Source organism: Manis javanica, chromosome 14, assembly GCF_040802235.1.
Source record: "Manis javanica isolate MJ-LG chromosome 14, MJ_LKY, whole genome shotgun sequence".
NCBI classification, from domain to species: Eukaryota; Metazoa; Chordata; class Mammalia; order Pholidota; family Manidae; genus Manis; species Manis javanica.
In genome coordinates, this window is record NC_133169.1 from 79,702,324 (window position 1) to 79,718,266 (window position 15,943).

Below are 15,943 nucleotides of genomic sequence, written 5' to 3' on the forward strand. Positions count from 1 at the left end.
TGGGGGTGGGAGGTCAGGATTACACCCCCGGGGCATCTAATTCGGCAGAACCCCCCACAGGCCAAGGTCACCCACGCCGACTCCCGGGGTGAGGGCACTCCGAGGAGCCCAAGATTTGAGGAGCAGCAGATGGGGGCGTGCGGGCGCAAGGGGCCCACGCGCCGCTGGATGAGCCCGGGAGTTGGAGAGGAGCCTCCACACACACATGCGCCCGCGCACACCCAGGAGCCCTCTCCAGCAGCTTGCCTGGAATTATAATAATTACGCCAAGGGGAAAGGGAAGACTGAGCAAGCAGTACATCTAATCCGATAATAATTTTTCTCTTCGAGATGGTTTGGGAGCAGGGCGCCCTAGTAGGGACGCGGGTCCAGGCGCAGCCCGGCGGGGCTGGGCAGAAGGGAGGCCAGGGTTGGTGCAAGGACTTGGAGACGCGGCGGGGCGGCGGTCCGCGCACTCCGCTCCGAGCCCGGCGCCCCGGCCCCACACCCGCGCGTCATCTGCAGCGTCGGTGGACTTGCTGCGCGGGCTGCGCGCGTGCCTTTGGACGCGAGGACCCTGACGCCGGGGCTGCCGGCCGCGGGGAGCCAGGAGAGCTGTAGGAGAGAGCCCCGCGACCGCCCTCTCGGCGCAGGCTTCTCATTAGAACCCGCCGCGGCATTCATGGGCGCAAGAGCAAGCGCCTTCGCCCCCGAGCTGCGCCCGTAAAGAAGCGCCCTGTCACCAACTTCCGGAGATCACCCACGCCCGTGAGATCTCTGCCCCGTTGGCCCTGAGGGTCCTGGCCTTGCCCCCTCCCAACCCATGTATGCCACTCTCCCCACCTGGGCCACGTGTGTTCCATCTGAATGGACCTGGGTACAGACTGCACCACACATACTCTGTGCAGCCCGCAAGGCCCAAGAGAGCGGGCAGGGGCGTCTGGCCCTAGCCTCTTCCTCTGGCTTAGCCACGCACCCCAGCAGTGTCTAAACAGCCCTTTCGCTTCAGAGGGAAGGGGGTGCCATGGAACCCCATTCTGTTCTGTTTCAGAAGCGTCTCTGGTGGACCAGACCCATGGTGCCTCCTGGCACTGATCTGCCCTCCTGCCTCCTCTCTGCCTCCGGGCCAGCTGGACAAGGGAAGGGACAGTCTCCGCACAGCGCACAGAGGCTGGGTAGACAGGAGGGCTCGTGGAGAAGCAGTGGGCTCAATAGCAGAGGGAGGCTTTCTGGCTTCTGCACCCTACCTGGTGGGGCTTCACACTGGTAGCTCCTCCTTCCTCCTGCCCCCGCCCCCTCCCTCCTGCACCACCCCGGGGACTCTCTGCAACTTCTTGACCCTCTGTAACTTCTCTCCTGCACACAGTCACCTACCTAATTGGTTATCTACTTCATCTCCCCCCTCCAAAATGAAGCCCCTGCCCCCACGGCTCTTGGCTCCTTGCATTTGAAAGTGAAAGTGTCCTCACCTGAGAAACAATCAGGAAGCAGCACAATTCGGGAGTCTTTAGGGAAGTCGGTGCGGCGCTCAGTGGGAGGGGGGAAGGGCAGAGGGATGGCGCTGCCCGAAGCCGGCGGTGGGAACCTGCAGGATCACTGCTCCCCAGCACCTCAGTAGTGACCATCACGCGGTTCCCGAGGTACAAAGCAAGTCCTGGCCAAGCAGCAGAGAGCTGGTTCTAAGATTGGATGTCAGAGCTGCAGGGACCTCTAAGCATGTGTCCTGGGCTCCTCGTGTACTGAACAAAGGTGGGGAACCTGTATAAGGGACCCGAGAGGTGATGGGCTGAGGCCCATACACAGTCCCAAGTAGGCAGTGCCCCTCTCCCCAACTCCCCTTTCTAGGTTGGATTCTTGAATTCAAATTGAGCGGAAGGGCCCAGGTGAACACAGGACAGGTGTCAGGGCCAAGGGACACCTGAAATCCCCAAGAACAGTACTCCACAGGCAACAGCCTCTCCCCCTCTTCCCGTGTCTGTGTTGATGGTAACTCTAGAGGTCAGCCTGGCTTCCCCCACATGGCACCAGTGCCCTGCACCCTCACCATTCTGTACTGCCCCATTCCCACCTGCCCTCCCTCAGTTGGGATGTGCTCCCTGGCAGCTAAAGCCCCCTCCCCCTACACCCATGCACATTCCTGGGCATGCAGTTTGCCCAAGGAGGGACAGCTGGGCCATCACCTGCCCCTCATCTTCTGGAACTCCCTCTCTGCCTGATGTCTCCGATGCCAGTATGTGGGTCTTGCCTTTGGAGAGGTGGGATCCATCCAGCCTTCTTCAATGGGCCCTGTTGTTTTAGGGGGAAGGTGCACATGAGTTCCAGGTGAGTGGCTGGCAGCCCCTGGCTGGCCAGTAGGGAAGGAGGAGGAGGATGTTTCTATCTCTCCCTCTCTGTCCCTGTCTCTCTGCAGTCCCCAGGGCTGGTGGTGGCAGTAACTAGCCTTTAACAGCAGAGAAATCCAGATACCAAACTGACTCCCGCCATTGTGGCAGGATGTCAGGGTGCTGGGAGCATCATGCCCCAGGGAACCACAAATGGACACCCTCTGGTGGAGGGGCAGTGTCTAGTGGCCACAAGTATACAACCAGCAAGGGGACTGTCCTTTCTCTCTAGCTCTTAACTGCCCTCCCGGCACACCCTCCCCCAGGGTGCAAAAACTCTGTTACCCTCCCTCCTGGGACCCTGTGACTGGATCCCCTGTGCTCAGTACTGTATGGAGCCTGTGTGCAGCCACTTCTCTCAGGCCAACGGCCCCTCCACTTCACGGGGTGTTGTCATTTGTTATAAAATGATTTTCTGTTTCATTTGCATGAACCCGCTAGAATCATTTGTGGCAAAGAATGGGGCAAATGGAGTCAAGGAAGAACAGGGTCTTAGGGAAGCTATAAAGCCCTCTCCCCACAGCAGGTCAGCGTGCAGTCAGCCCACAGGGAAGGGGCTACCTGTCCCCCAGGCTCTGCCAGGATAGGAAAGTAGGGCCTGGATGTCCATTAGTGTTGGTGGTACAGTGGCCAAAGGCCAAAGCCCACCCACAGGCAGTGGTCCACAAAATAAGAACAGAAATGGTAGATAGGTGTTTGCAACATCATGGAAGGTTTATGTCTTGTGTTCTTTTCTCATGCAGCAGCTTTATGTATGTTATAGTAATGGGCTGGACATTTTTTAAAAAACCAAATGCCATGTTGTCACTAGACAGCCCGAGAAACCCCTGCCCATCTCCCAGCAAGCCTGGAGCCCCTGCGGAGCCCACATAGGAGGTCGTCCAAGGGGACTGCTGCCCTCTGCACCTCACCATCCTGCACCTGCCATACAAGTGGTTGAACCAAGCATGAGAGTTTGTATTTGCCTTCCTAAGCATGGCTGGAGGGTTGAGAAGCATGAGGAGGAGGCCCCCCTGTTCTGGGCGCCCGAGAGGCAGTGGGGAAGGAGGAATGGGCTTCTATGTGGTTCCAGGGAAGGCCAGACCAGGCTGGCCAGGGGGCCGATCACTGCTCAGTGTAGGAAAGGCCTCCTGACGGTGACTAGTTTCCCAAGTGGTACTTGGAAGGTGGTGCCTGTCTTTGGAGGAAGGGACAGCCCTCCAGGTGGGGGTCCCACAGGCTCCAGGATGCCCTACCACTCCCACCCATGGTCACCACCAGCTAACAGTCCTGACAAGTCCCCTCCGTGCACAGATTGGGGTAGTTGGTCTAGTGGTTCCTGTCAGATGGGCACTACAAGTGTGCAGGGTCCTCGGCAGAGCCTTCAAAAAAGCACCCCAGCACAGCACAGCCCCAAGCACACTTAAGCCCTCCTTGGCATGCTTGCATCCCAGCCTGGCAACCCGGCCCACTTGCCCTCCTCCCCTGCATGCATGTATCCTAGACTCAAGCACCCTCACCGCTTCTCAGGCTGGGCTAGACACTGTGAAAGTCTGGGAGAACAGGACCCTGGCCAGCCCGCTGTTGGGTATTGGCACCAGGATGGCACCCTGTGGCCCAGCTGTGCATCACATGAGGAGATGGGCTCTGCCCTCCCCGGGTAACACCCTGGAGGTGTCTGATGCTTCAGCACTTCCACATTCCTTCCTGGGGAAACGTGCCACTGCCGCCCAGGGACGCGGGCAAATGGACGGCCTCGGGCACAGGAGCCCCTGCCTGCTTGCTGGGACTTGCTCAAAGTATGTGTCAGTAATCTTGGCTCAGCGGTGAGGTGAGGGTGCTGGGAGGCTGCAGGCAGGGCTGCTCAGCCCAGCGTGGAGCAGGGTGGTTCCCATTCTGGGGCCAGGGTCTGGGGATTCCTGCAAGCCCCCTTGCCCTCCTGGTACAGAAGGTGAGGTGTCTTCCAGGCAGACGTGAGTGGGCATGTGGAGGCCTTTGGACCCCTCCTGGGGGCCCCATGGTGGCGGGAAGAAGCAGAACCTGGAGTGCCTGGAGTGGGTGCCCTAGAGGGAGCTGGGTCCTGTGTGGCTCCTGGGACATGGCTGAGTTCCAGTAAGGACAGAGTCCATCAAGCTGGCAACCATCAACCCATAGGGTGACCGGCGCACTAACGGGAACATGGTTCCAGCCAAGAAGAGGCCCTGGTCTTAAAAGATAGCAACTCAGAAGGGACAGGCACTTCAGGGGACTTGCATGTTGTCCCCAAGGGGAGACTCACTGGACCGACCATGGCCCTCCTTGGCAGAGCCTCCACAGGGTGGACAGCATGGGGCCAAAAGACCTTTGCTCCCCCGGGGCCTGGACAGAGCTCTGTACCCATGAAGGACAAGAGAAGACATGGCCTTGCCCTCAAGACCCAGACAAGGAGGATGTGTGGGAGCAGGTGGCAAGCTTCAGCAGAATCCAGAGGGCAGCCAGCAGGTCTGGGAGCTCAGAGCACTTCCTAGAAAAGTGGCCCTGGGTGACATGTGGACAGGAAGTGCCCACCCCTGCAGGTGCAGAAGCCCACCCCTGAGCCTGCTGGAAGCCATACACAGTATGTGCTCCCCATACCTCTGTGGACAGACAGGAACTAAGGCCCAGGAAGGAAGGGCAGAAAGGTAAAGCAAGTAAGTTCCGGAGCTGGCTCCCAGGTCCTTCCTCCAGGCCTTGCATGGCTGCAGGGCGGGCAGAATGTTGCCCACAGTGTGTGGGCAGAACTTGACTGCAAAGGCAACCAAACCAGGACTTGGGAGACCCACCAGAAACAATGGACAGGCCATGGACTCGTGCGGGGGGGAGTGGGCACCACGGAACATGCCTCTGCCTGGCCTCTTCTGACCCCCAACCCCACTGCATGACAGCAAAACCCTGTGGGTGTCAGCTACCAGCCCAGAGCCAGCCGAGGATAGATCCTGGGCAGCCTCATGCCCCCATGTGCCATGACCAGTGCCCCTATTCTGTGCAGGACAGGACAGGCTGGCCTTGCAGGAAGGACGAGTGAGGAGAGAGAAAAACCATTAGTGCTGGCAGGCAGTGGGCATGGCTCACGTGGTCCCAGCTGTGGGGCACTTTCCAAATGACACACATGTGAACTCTGGGGTGAAGGCAATGACCCCCCCACACACACACACTGCCCCTTAGAAACAAGCTATTACTTAAAAATGAACCAGCCACAGCAGCCACAAGGATCTGGGAGAAGAGAGTGTACAATACCTCCCAGTGTACGGTACCTTCTTTACAGGGACATTCTGCTGTCTGCTACATGTGTCCTGTATCTCCAGGACCTCCTCCACCACACTGGTGCTCCTGGAGCCATGGTGTGGCCGGAAGTGCTGGAATCAGCTTGCCATTCCTGTCAGGTCTCCTTGGGGCCACCTCTGGAGGACCCAGCTCTCACCCAGCTACCTGGCCTGGAGCGTCCACTGGGGAAACTGAGGCACAAAGCATCCCAAACAAACAGCAGGCAAAATTGACCGGCCAGGAGGTGGACGGCAAATAGGACCACCACTCAGGTCACCTCTGAGTGACCATCCTGTGACAGGCCCCTTCCACAGCCTGGACAACAGAGCTGGGATTCCCAGAGAGGCTCAGATGGAGAAGGTGGTGGGGATGTGCTCCGTGCCAGGCACTCTGGTTTCGAGAAGCCTGTAGGACTTCAGGGGCAATATCTGGCCAGGCAGTTCAATTCTACTAAAGGTGGAGTGTTAGTGCCTTCTGGGACACCATCCTGCACTTCTAGAAAATACACAGAAGGCTCCCAGGTTAGTCATGTAGCCAGACATGGAGTGAAGGAAATGGACACTGTGAAGTGGGCCGGTGGTCTCCCAGGACTGGGTTCCCAGGCTGGCTGGGCCACCTGCACCTGCCTGTATTTCTCTGGACCGAGAGAAGGCTTCTCTGCCCATCAGCACAGGGCCAGCAGAGCCCTGAGGTCTCCATCAGCTATGACGTCCTGGGGAGCAAAGGCTGTGACCCCGACAGATAGGACCCAGGGTGAGGGGGGCCTCTGGTACAGAGTCCCTCGCCCAGCCTCACCTGGATGCCACATCTCTGGTGTGAGCAGCCCTTCACCAGGCCCCTCCCAACCCCCTGGGGACCTTAGTTTGCATGCCTGTGAAGCATGTGAGAAGCTGAAGGGAAACTGGCGAACAACCCAAGTCCCAGACACCCAGGTGGCCTCTCAGAGTGGCTCTGGGCCTTCCTGAGGCATGACCCAGTCCTGAGACCCCTCCAGAGGGCCCCTCCTGGTAGTGCTGGGCAGAAGACTCTGAGTATGCCTCCTCGCAGCCTGGCAGCTGGCAGTCATCACGCCTCCCGACATGGTGCTTCTGGCCATACTGCTTCTGGAAGGTTCACCGTGGCTGCTCCCTTCCCCTTGACCACCTCGTCCTCTTCAGGGCCCTGGCTACCTCTGGAGGGGAGCTGTGGGGTCCAGCTTGTGATCTCGTCCATGGCTGGCTCTGACACTAGGCTGGAAGCAGGTGCACGGCAGTCCAGGTGTGTGGTGGGGCCCTGGAGGGTGACCCTGCTCCTGCCCTGGCTCACCCAGACAACCACCCTCCCCCAAAACTGCAACTGAACTCTTGTTCTCAAAGGGCAATGTGGAAGCTTCTGGAAGCCTTGGAGTTCAGAAGCAGAAACCGAGGGAAACCCCTGCCGGCCGACCACAGAGTGCGGACTTGAAGGAGTCGCAGTGACCCAGCATTGGTTCTCAAAGACAAGGATGCGTCCAAGCCCGTGGGGCCTGTGGAAACGGCCCCAGTAATTCCAGCGCAGCAGCCCAGGCACCTGGGAACTTGCATTCCTGTCAGGTCTCCTTGGGGCCACCCCTGGAGGACCCAGCTCTCACCCAGCTACCTGGCCTGGAGCGTCCACTGGGGAAACTGAGGCACAAAGCATCCCAAACAAACAGCAGGCAAAATTGACCGGCCAGGAGGCGGATGGCAAATAGGACCACCACTCAGGTCACCTCTGGGTGACCATCCTGTGACAGAAATGAGGCCACGTGGGATCCAGGAGTCCTTTGGCACTGTGCAGGTTTAGTGGTGCCTGTGTAAATTTTGTTCATCAACACGATGTTTGTGTTGCTCACGACACGGATGTGTGTTCATACACCTCCAGATTCCTATGAGGGAGCTCTGACCCCCAGCCTTATGGTTTGGAGGGGACCTCTGGGAGGCGAGGAGGTAGTGAGGTCCTGAAAGGTGGACCCCCCGGTGTGGTCAATGTACCTCTGAGAAGAGGAAGAGACACAGCTCACAGGACATGGCAAGGAAGTGGCTGGCTGGGAGCCAGGGAGAGGCTCACGAATCTGTCGGCACCCTGGTCTGGATGCCCAGCCAGGGAATAAATGTGGGGAATAAGTGTCAGTTGCAGTGCCGGTCTGCCTGCACTGACTGAGACGCTTGTTCGTAAACGTTATCTCGGAGGTACTGGAATCAGTTCCTTGTAGGACATCAGAACACACTGGAAGGGACCTGGGAGGCCCACACACCAGACCCCACCCTGCCTCTAATTAACACACCAACGTGGGCCACCTGCCTTCCTCTGAGCTGCAGCTTCCTGGCCCAGGAGGTGCCCAGCAGCCACCTATGAGTCAAGTGGTCTCAGGGGGTCATGGGGAGGGTTGGGCCAAGTGGAGGGCCACACAGATGACTGTGTTGGGGAAGCTGGGGTGGGTGAGGAGCTGGCAGTGGCCAGTAGAAGGCAAGATGCCTGGCAAGGAAGAAAGAAATAACCAGCCTCCACAGCAGAGCAACACCAGGTCGTGGGGAGGGCGGTGCTGGACATGCAGTGCAACCAAGGTAACCGGACCCTCCAGCTGCACTTGGAAGGGCCACAGGCTTACATGATTCAGTCCCTTTGAACCTGCAGCTTAGCGGGCAAGGATGAGGTGGAGCAGGTCTCCCACAGGGTAACAAGGGGCCAGATGTCCTGGCTTCAAACAGCACCTCCGCACATACCCTTTGTCAGCTCACGGCTTCACTCAATCAGAAGGCTGGCGGCTTGTCTGTGGGAGAATGTGCCCCAACCCTCACCCAATGGTCAAATTCTGGTCCTTGCACTTGGGGGACCCGGCCTCCCAAATTTGCAGCTGTCAGCTGGGGTCGTCCTCAGCTCCTCGGGGTGCTTTCTGGTCCCTTCATCTTGGGCTAGCTGAAGCACTGGCCGCTCTGGACAGACATCTCTGACCTCTGCTTCAGCAGGACGCTGTGCTGTGGGACAGATTGACAGGTTGGCAGCCCTAACTTACAGCTGCCATCCACAGAGAAGCCTGTGGGTGCATGCACTACTGGTTATCCCACTGATGGCCCAGCAGCAATGTGGGGCCCAGGGCCAACTGGGAATCTGGGCTGGGAGAATGGGTGCTCCCTCCCCACGCAGGCCCCCCAAGTGACACATACCCCCACTAGTGTCCCCGTAGCCTGTGGGGGCCTCCTGGGGATAGGGCAATGACATTGTTATTCGCAGCCACTGACTGCATTTGTACCTGCCTTCAGTTACCATCAGAGGAACACATGCAGCAGCGCCGGCAGCTTCTGCACCGATGTCTCAGGAGAGGGCAGATACTTTCATCTCAGTGACGGTTTGGGGCAGAGGTTGCACACACTGGGGCAAAGCCAGGAGCTGCTGCCACTGTGGCTGGGCCCTGGCTTCCTTGTAACTCTCTCCACCCACCCCACTGGGTGGTGACCAGATGGCCCCCCTGGCTGCACCCACCTCCCCACTAGCTCTGACGTAAGGCAGAGAGACCAGCCAGCACATTGCCACCAGCCAAGTGCCCACTTCAGTCTTTCTGTGGGCATCTCCCTTCTCCCCTGGGATCTGACCTGGGAGCCCACCTTGCATTTTGTGCTGAGAACCTGGGGGCACAGGGCATCAGGAGTTTTCAGTAGGCCAGGAGCTGCCCCCAGTCCCTGGTAAGGCCTTGGGACAGGCCAATACATTGTCACAGGGTCTCCCCACCCTCCCATCCAGCCTCAAGCCCAGCCCTGGGCCCCCACGTCCTCCCAGAAGGAAGGGAAGAGGGAGTTATAGATGGTGGATTCCAAGTCCGATTGACTGGGCACATCTACCCGTGATCCTGGATGAGGAATTTGGATGCAGGGGGCATAGGGGGCATCCAGCTTGGATTTTTCCCCAATTTGTTGAGATACGGTCAGTGTACCCACGGCGAGCAGTTGAGGTGTGTGACATAACAATCGGATGTACCTTATGAAACGGTTAGCACAGTGAGCTCAGGGGACACCAGCTTGGATTTTTTAAAGATTTTTTTTAACGATCCAATTTAACCTTCAAGGCCTAGCCCGAATCTGGCACTGGTAAGCCCCAACCCTTGCCCACCTCTACTGCCCCCAAAGCAATCCCCTCACTCTGGACAGAGCCACCCAGTGCTCGCTGTCCTCAGGCATGGCTCTGGCTCCAGGATGGGAAACCTTTCTGGAAACAAATTAAGGAAGCAAAGGGGCTTCCGGGTCCATGGGGGCTGCTGGACAGGGGCCAGGCCGGAAAGGGGTCCAGCTGGGGCCAGTGGGGACCCAGACAGCTGGAGTGGCATCTGGACTGGCACCCTGGCCCTCCCCGCTCCCCTTGGAGGTGGCGAGCCAGGACCTACCTGCCTTGGGGGAGGGCTGGCCCAGGGGGAGGCAGGGTGGGGCTGACTCAGCACCCCGGGGCCCAGGCTAGAGAGTCCCACACTGCTTTCCCTGGAGCCATGGCTACAGGGCGTGGAGGAGACTGGCGCAGGGCCCCTCTTCCCACCTGATGCGGGGTGAGACAGGAGGGAGGCAGGGGGCCTGGGGTGCAGGTTCAGTGGGGCTCTGGGGGTGAGCTCCTCAGCCCCCTCCCAAGACCCCAGCCAGCAGGAGTGCAGGCCTCTGGCCACGTGCAGGGGCTCCAGCACTCCGGGAGCAGAGCTGACAAAGGGTGCCTTAGTGTCTCGTGGCCTCGTCCTGAGGCTGCGAGTAAGCGAGCACATTCAGCTGCAGAGGGAGCAGCACAGAGCGGGTTTTCCTTCCCATGGGCCCCCTCACCCTTTCCTTTTGGGAGCCGAGCTACAGGTCAGAGAAGACGGAGGGACCCCACAAGCTTCAGGGACAAGGCTCCTCAGCCTGAGCTCCACTCAGGGAACAGTCTGCAGGCCAGGAAGACACAGGAGTGGGCAGGAACTTCTGAGAGCCCACAGTTTGTGTCCTCGGCCCGGTTGATCCCAAAACTGGCAACCCTTATCGCCACTGATGCTGACCTTGCCTACTTTGCCCCTAGACATGTGGCCAGCCTGTCATTAACTGGACTTCTGCATTTTCCTGCAAATCAACTGCCATGTGGGACGTCCTAACCCGGGCCTTATGGAAGTGAAGCATCCTGGTCTGTGGACGGTCCTGTTAGGGCAGCCTCACCTGGGGTGACCAGTGTGTCCAGCTTGCAAACAGCAGCACTCAGTCCTGGGCAAACTGGTAACAGCTGTGCCCAGCCTCATCTCACCCGCCAGCCTCAGAAGCACCTCTGCTGGGGCCTGACACCAGCCCAGCCCCCACGGTCACCTCCCGGCCAGGGGTGGTCTTCAGGATTGGCCGTAGTGGCCCTTCCTCAGCCTGAAGGTGAAGGGGCCTGGTGAGTGACCAGCCAGGCCCCTCAGAGGGAGGCAGAGATGGACTCCTCAGTGACAGAAGCTGCAGAAGTTTCCTTAACCAGCCCCAACCTCCCCACCCATCTACTGCACTGTATTCCAGCCGCCATCCTCATTAGGTGCCTGGTTACTTGGTTCTTGGGGCCCCTCCCCATGCATCCCCCAGATTCAGTTCAGGGGGGCAGGAGGCATCATCCCAGCTCCACAAGCTGCTGGCTCCAGGCTGCAGTCCAGTGGTGCTGCCTGGGGAGGGCGGGGGCTTTGCAGCAGCACTGCCTGCACAGTGCCAGGCTCCCAGAATATGTGGCGCTGAGCACCAGGCACTGCTGTGCACCCAGCAGGGGTGGGAGGTGGGGACATGTGGGGTCACTTCAAGAGGCACCCTGCTGGAAAACGGATGACTGACCTCAGCTGAGGGCAGGCAGAGCTGTGCACACACATCCACACAGGCTGAGTGGTCCCAGGGTGGTGGCAGGAATATCTTGGGCTTCAGAACTGGCTGGCATGGGCTGCACAGGCAGTGGGGGTGACAGCTCTGCAGGAGCACCAGGCCGGGCCAGGCTGGGCCAGGCCAGGAGAGTTTGCAGTCTTACAGGTAGAGGTTCTCCAAACAAGCAGGGCCAACGAGGGGTGGGTGGGGGTGGAATGAAGCTCAGACGTGGCCTGTGTCATCTGCTGCATGGCCACGGGCTCCGGGCCCCACCTCACCCAACTCCTCAGCCTGCAGGCCTAGCTCCTGCCCACTGGCTGTGCCCCAAAGGCACAGATTTCTGCATGTGCCCAGCTTTCCTCCCATTCTGCCTTCTGTCTGCTGGGTCCTGCTGGGCTATCGGGAAGCTTGGCACCCACATCGGCCTAGGGGTCCCTCAGGTCCCCACTCAGAGCCTGCTGTGCAGGGCAGGGTGTAGGAAAGTGAGGCCCAGATCACTGGACACCTCCTAGTGGATAAGAGCCAAGGGCTGGCCGTTCTGGAAACTCTGGGGCCCACGGGACTGAGGGGCAGGTGTGGGAGAACCCCAGGGAGGGTCAGGTGTGGCCTGGTGCCAGGCGCCCATTAGGCTCTGCAAATAGTGCATGAAAACAAGTGGGTGAGCCTGCCCCACCTGATGCAGACCTTGCCCGCTTTTGTCACATGCCATGTCAGGAGCAAACCAGCCCCACCATCGCCTGCCCCTCCGGAAATGAGCCAGCCTGCCGGGGACACACCCAGCCAGGGGAACAGGGAGGCCTGCTGTGTCTGGCACGAGGTCATGGCTAGTCTGTGGCCCATCGAGGCATTTAATCAGAGGACAGATGGGGTATGGGAAGCATGCCAAGGAAGGGGGTCAGATATCAGGGCACGGTTGCAGGAGGGACCCAGGATGCCAGGAGTCTAGTCCAGAGGCACCAGGCCTTGCCCAGGACCAGAGACACAGCAGCACCAGCTGCCCAGAGGAATGAGGCTTTGTCCCACTTGGCACCTGGCTGCCAGGCACATGGATGCTCCTGGGGGAAGAAGGTTTAACTCCTGGGACACATGCTTGACAAGGAGGAAGGGCAGACCCCACACCAGGAGCATACACGTGGGTGGCTTTGCTGAACGCGCAGTGGAGAGGATGTCACATGTTCAGGACTTCTGAGGTGGGGGTCCAACGGCAAGCCACCCCTCTACTTTGCTCTTTTCCTGCAGGAGCTCCCCCAGCCCCCTAATTAAGGCAAAAACTATGTACACACTGCCCAGGGAGGCACCCAGAGAAGCAGCCCGAACCAGCCAGTCAAAGCCCCACCTGGGTAGCAGGAGGGGTGAGGGAGCCGGTGGGCCAAGCCAGTTGTAGTGCAGCAAGGACACTGTGCCATCCCAGCAGCTCAGGTGCCAGAGGATGCCAGGTCCATGGCTCAGGGTATCCTCAGGAGAAGAGTATCGAACTTGGCCTTCCAGAGGGTAGGTTTGCTTCTGAGACAGCGATTCACCATTTCCCGGTGCCCTCCCTAAAGCTGGGTGGAGCAGGTTTAGGCACAGAATGGGACCTCCCCAACGTCTGTGTCACAGTGCGCTGTGTGGGTTGTGGGGAGACTCAGAAGCCTCTGCCTGCCTTCGGGTGGGTGCTCAGTTGTCCCAGGGTAGAACGGGTGTGACGAAGGGCTCCGCAGGATCAGCAATGGCATGAATCCACCTGCCTCAGTTTCCCCACAAAACAGAGGAAGGAGAAAAGGCCTTTCTCCTGGCCCAGGGCACAGTCGGGCAGCCCTGAGGAAGTAGGGACAGAGGGACAGGGTTACCTGATGAGGAGGTGGCCAGCAGCTCAGGGATCCTTGGGGCCTCCCTGGCCTGGACCTTCCCTGAGTGTCTCTGAAGCCCCTCCATGGGACCCTGAAGACCCTTTGTAATACGAGCAGCTGATGGGAGATGCCCCAGCCTGGCCCAACTCAGCGATTCACATGGACCCTCCACCCAGGGGTGTGGGAGGCATGAGACACAGAGGAATTAGACTGAATGCCCACCCCACTGGAGACACCACAGGACCCCATGGGATTGGGCTCCGCCCCCAAGGCCCCGCATTCCTTCTTTGAGTCAAGGTGTAATTACTGCAGTAAAGCACTCATGGCCCATCCCTTCTGACCCAGGAGCACAGAGGAACCACAAAACACATCATGCAGAGCAGAGCTGTCCACTAGCCCTGTCACTAGCCCTGTCAGCTGGCAGCTGGGCCCGTGAGTGGCTAGTATAACTGCAGTTTTCCTCTTTTCGTCACTTGACTTGGTTTAACTTCACAGGCCCATGTGGCAGGTGGGAAACATCCCCCGGAGCACATTCTGTTCAGTCCACCTCCCAGGGGAACAAGGAGCCACCGCCCTGGCTCCTGTGCCCGTCTGTGAGTGCCGCGTGGCCTCCGCCACAGTCCGGGTAGCACGGACATGCTGGCCGAGTCAGGCATGGGCTCAGCAGCAGCTGGGGGTCCCCCGCCTCTCACTGGCAGTGAGCTCTTCTGTTTCCATGCAAGAACAGCCGCCATCTGTTCACTGGGTGCAACTGTGGCACATCCTGGTTTGCTGTCATGATCCTGACTGGCTCAGTGGTGCCCTTGAGGACAGCTTGCGGTGGATACATGCTTTGGTACCCAACAGGGAGACCACCCAAAGTGGCTGTCATGGCAGGCATGGCTCAGCAGTGGCATCATCCTGTGCCTCCACCACCCCGGAAAGAGCCCTATGTCACCCTATTGCCCAGGTGCTGCCACCTTTGCCCCCAGAGAATAGGGCCCCTGCAGTGTGGGGCAGTGCAGCAGCCAGGTCACCACCAGGGCCTGAGTTCACCTCCTGCACATGTGGGGTCTCGGCATAGGGCAGGGACACACTTCTGTCCCATGGGAACATGCCACCAGAGGAAGGGGCCACACAGAGGGCTGGCCCTTGGCAGGCGGGCAGGGCAGCACCCCCTGACCTGGCCTCCTCATCCCACACTCCCAGGTCCCTGGCAGTTGGGCCACAGTACTCGTCCCTGGGTGTGCGGCCCATTCTGTGTGCCAGCATCCCAGGACTGGTGCCCAAGCAGCTGCGCTTCTGCCGGAACTACGTGGACATCATGCCCAGCGTGGCTGAGGGCGTCAAAATCAGCATCCAGGAGTGCCAGCACCAGTTCCGTGGCCGCCGGTGGAATTGTACCACCATCAACACCAGCATGGCCATTTTCGGCCCCGTGCTGGACAAAGGTACGTGGGCTCCCTCACAGAGGTGGTAGCCAGACTATGGGCATGGTGGGGTCTGGGCCAGCCACCCCTTTGTGGGCTGGGCACAAGCCGCTCCAGCTGCCTGCCTCCATGTGTGACCTGGTTCTGCACAGACCTGGTCCCTATGGCACCTCCCACATGGGCCCCTTCCTGTGCACACCCACCCTGGGTGTGGCAGGGAGATCCTGGGGTTGGGGAGGATGTAGGATCATGCAGAGATTCTTCCTACCTGTCCCTCTCCAAAAGGAAGTTTCACAGCTCTGGGTGAACAGGGTTACCCATCTAAGGCTTCCTGGGGTGGGGTCAGGCCCTAGCAGGGCTCAGAGAGAAAATGCAGAAAGCATGGGAAGAGGAGTCTTGGGGGCTGAGAGGCCTGTGACAGGGGTCACCCCAGGTTCCAGAGCCAGGGGATATTTTGGAAGGAGAGAGGAAGATGAGAGCTGGGTTCGGTTATCTTTCAGTGATGAGAAAATTTTCACAACACGTAGTGGCTTGAACATAATAATCAGTGTGGTGCATGCACATCTGCAATCAGAGTGCAGCCTGGTTGGTGGAGCTGGTCTCTGTTGTGTCCCACGTCTGGCAGCCAATGCCACAGTCCATGGGAGCACCCCCAAGAGGCCTCTGCTTGTGGCCTGGGCCCCTTACAAAAGAAAGCACATCCTTTCAGGCAGCATGTTTTATTTTCAGTTTTAGAGATCCATGCATGGGTTCTAGCCCTGTAGCCCACCATATGGAAGGACCCTGTCTCATTCACCGCTCACCCTTGGCAGGCACTTGGGTTGTTTGCACCTTTTGGCAACTGTGAGCAGTGCTGCAGTGAATGTGTCTGTATGAGTATCTGTTTGAACACTGGTTTTCAAGTCTCTGGGGCACATTTCTAGGGTTGGAATTGCTGGATCCCATGGTAATGCTATGGTTAAGCGTTTGAGGAGCTGCCACCAGTTTTCCCCAGCAGCTGCTCCCTTTTACCCTCCCATCAGCCATCCGCAAATGTTCCGATTTCTCCACATCCTAGTCAGTCCTGTTACCTTCTGGCTTTTTTCTCCAGCTACCTCAGTGGGTGTGAGGTGGGGTCTCACTGTGGTTTGCATCAACACGTCCCTGAGTCCCTGGTGACTCCCTTGAGCATCTTTTCATAGGCTTGTAGAACATATGTCTTCCTTGGGGGAATGTCTGTTCATGTTCTTCCCCCAGGTTCACACTGGGACATTGTCTTTTTGTTG

The 15,943-nt window shown here is 59.1% G+C and overlaps 1 protein-coding gene across 1 annotated transcript in view; it reads left to right on the forward strand.

The window, feature by feature from the left end:
- Positions 1 to 15,943, forward strand: part of WNT3A (Wnt family member 3A) — a 35,278-nt gene that overhangs the window by 949 nt on the left and 18,386 nt on the right. The window contains exon 2 of the mRNA XM_017663107.3: positions 14,458 to 14,699. Within this exon, the coding sequence (XP_017518596.1) occupies positions 14,458 to 14,699 (242 nt within the window). The remainder of the gene's footprint in view (positions 1 to 14,457; positions 14,700 to 15,943) is intronic.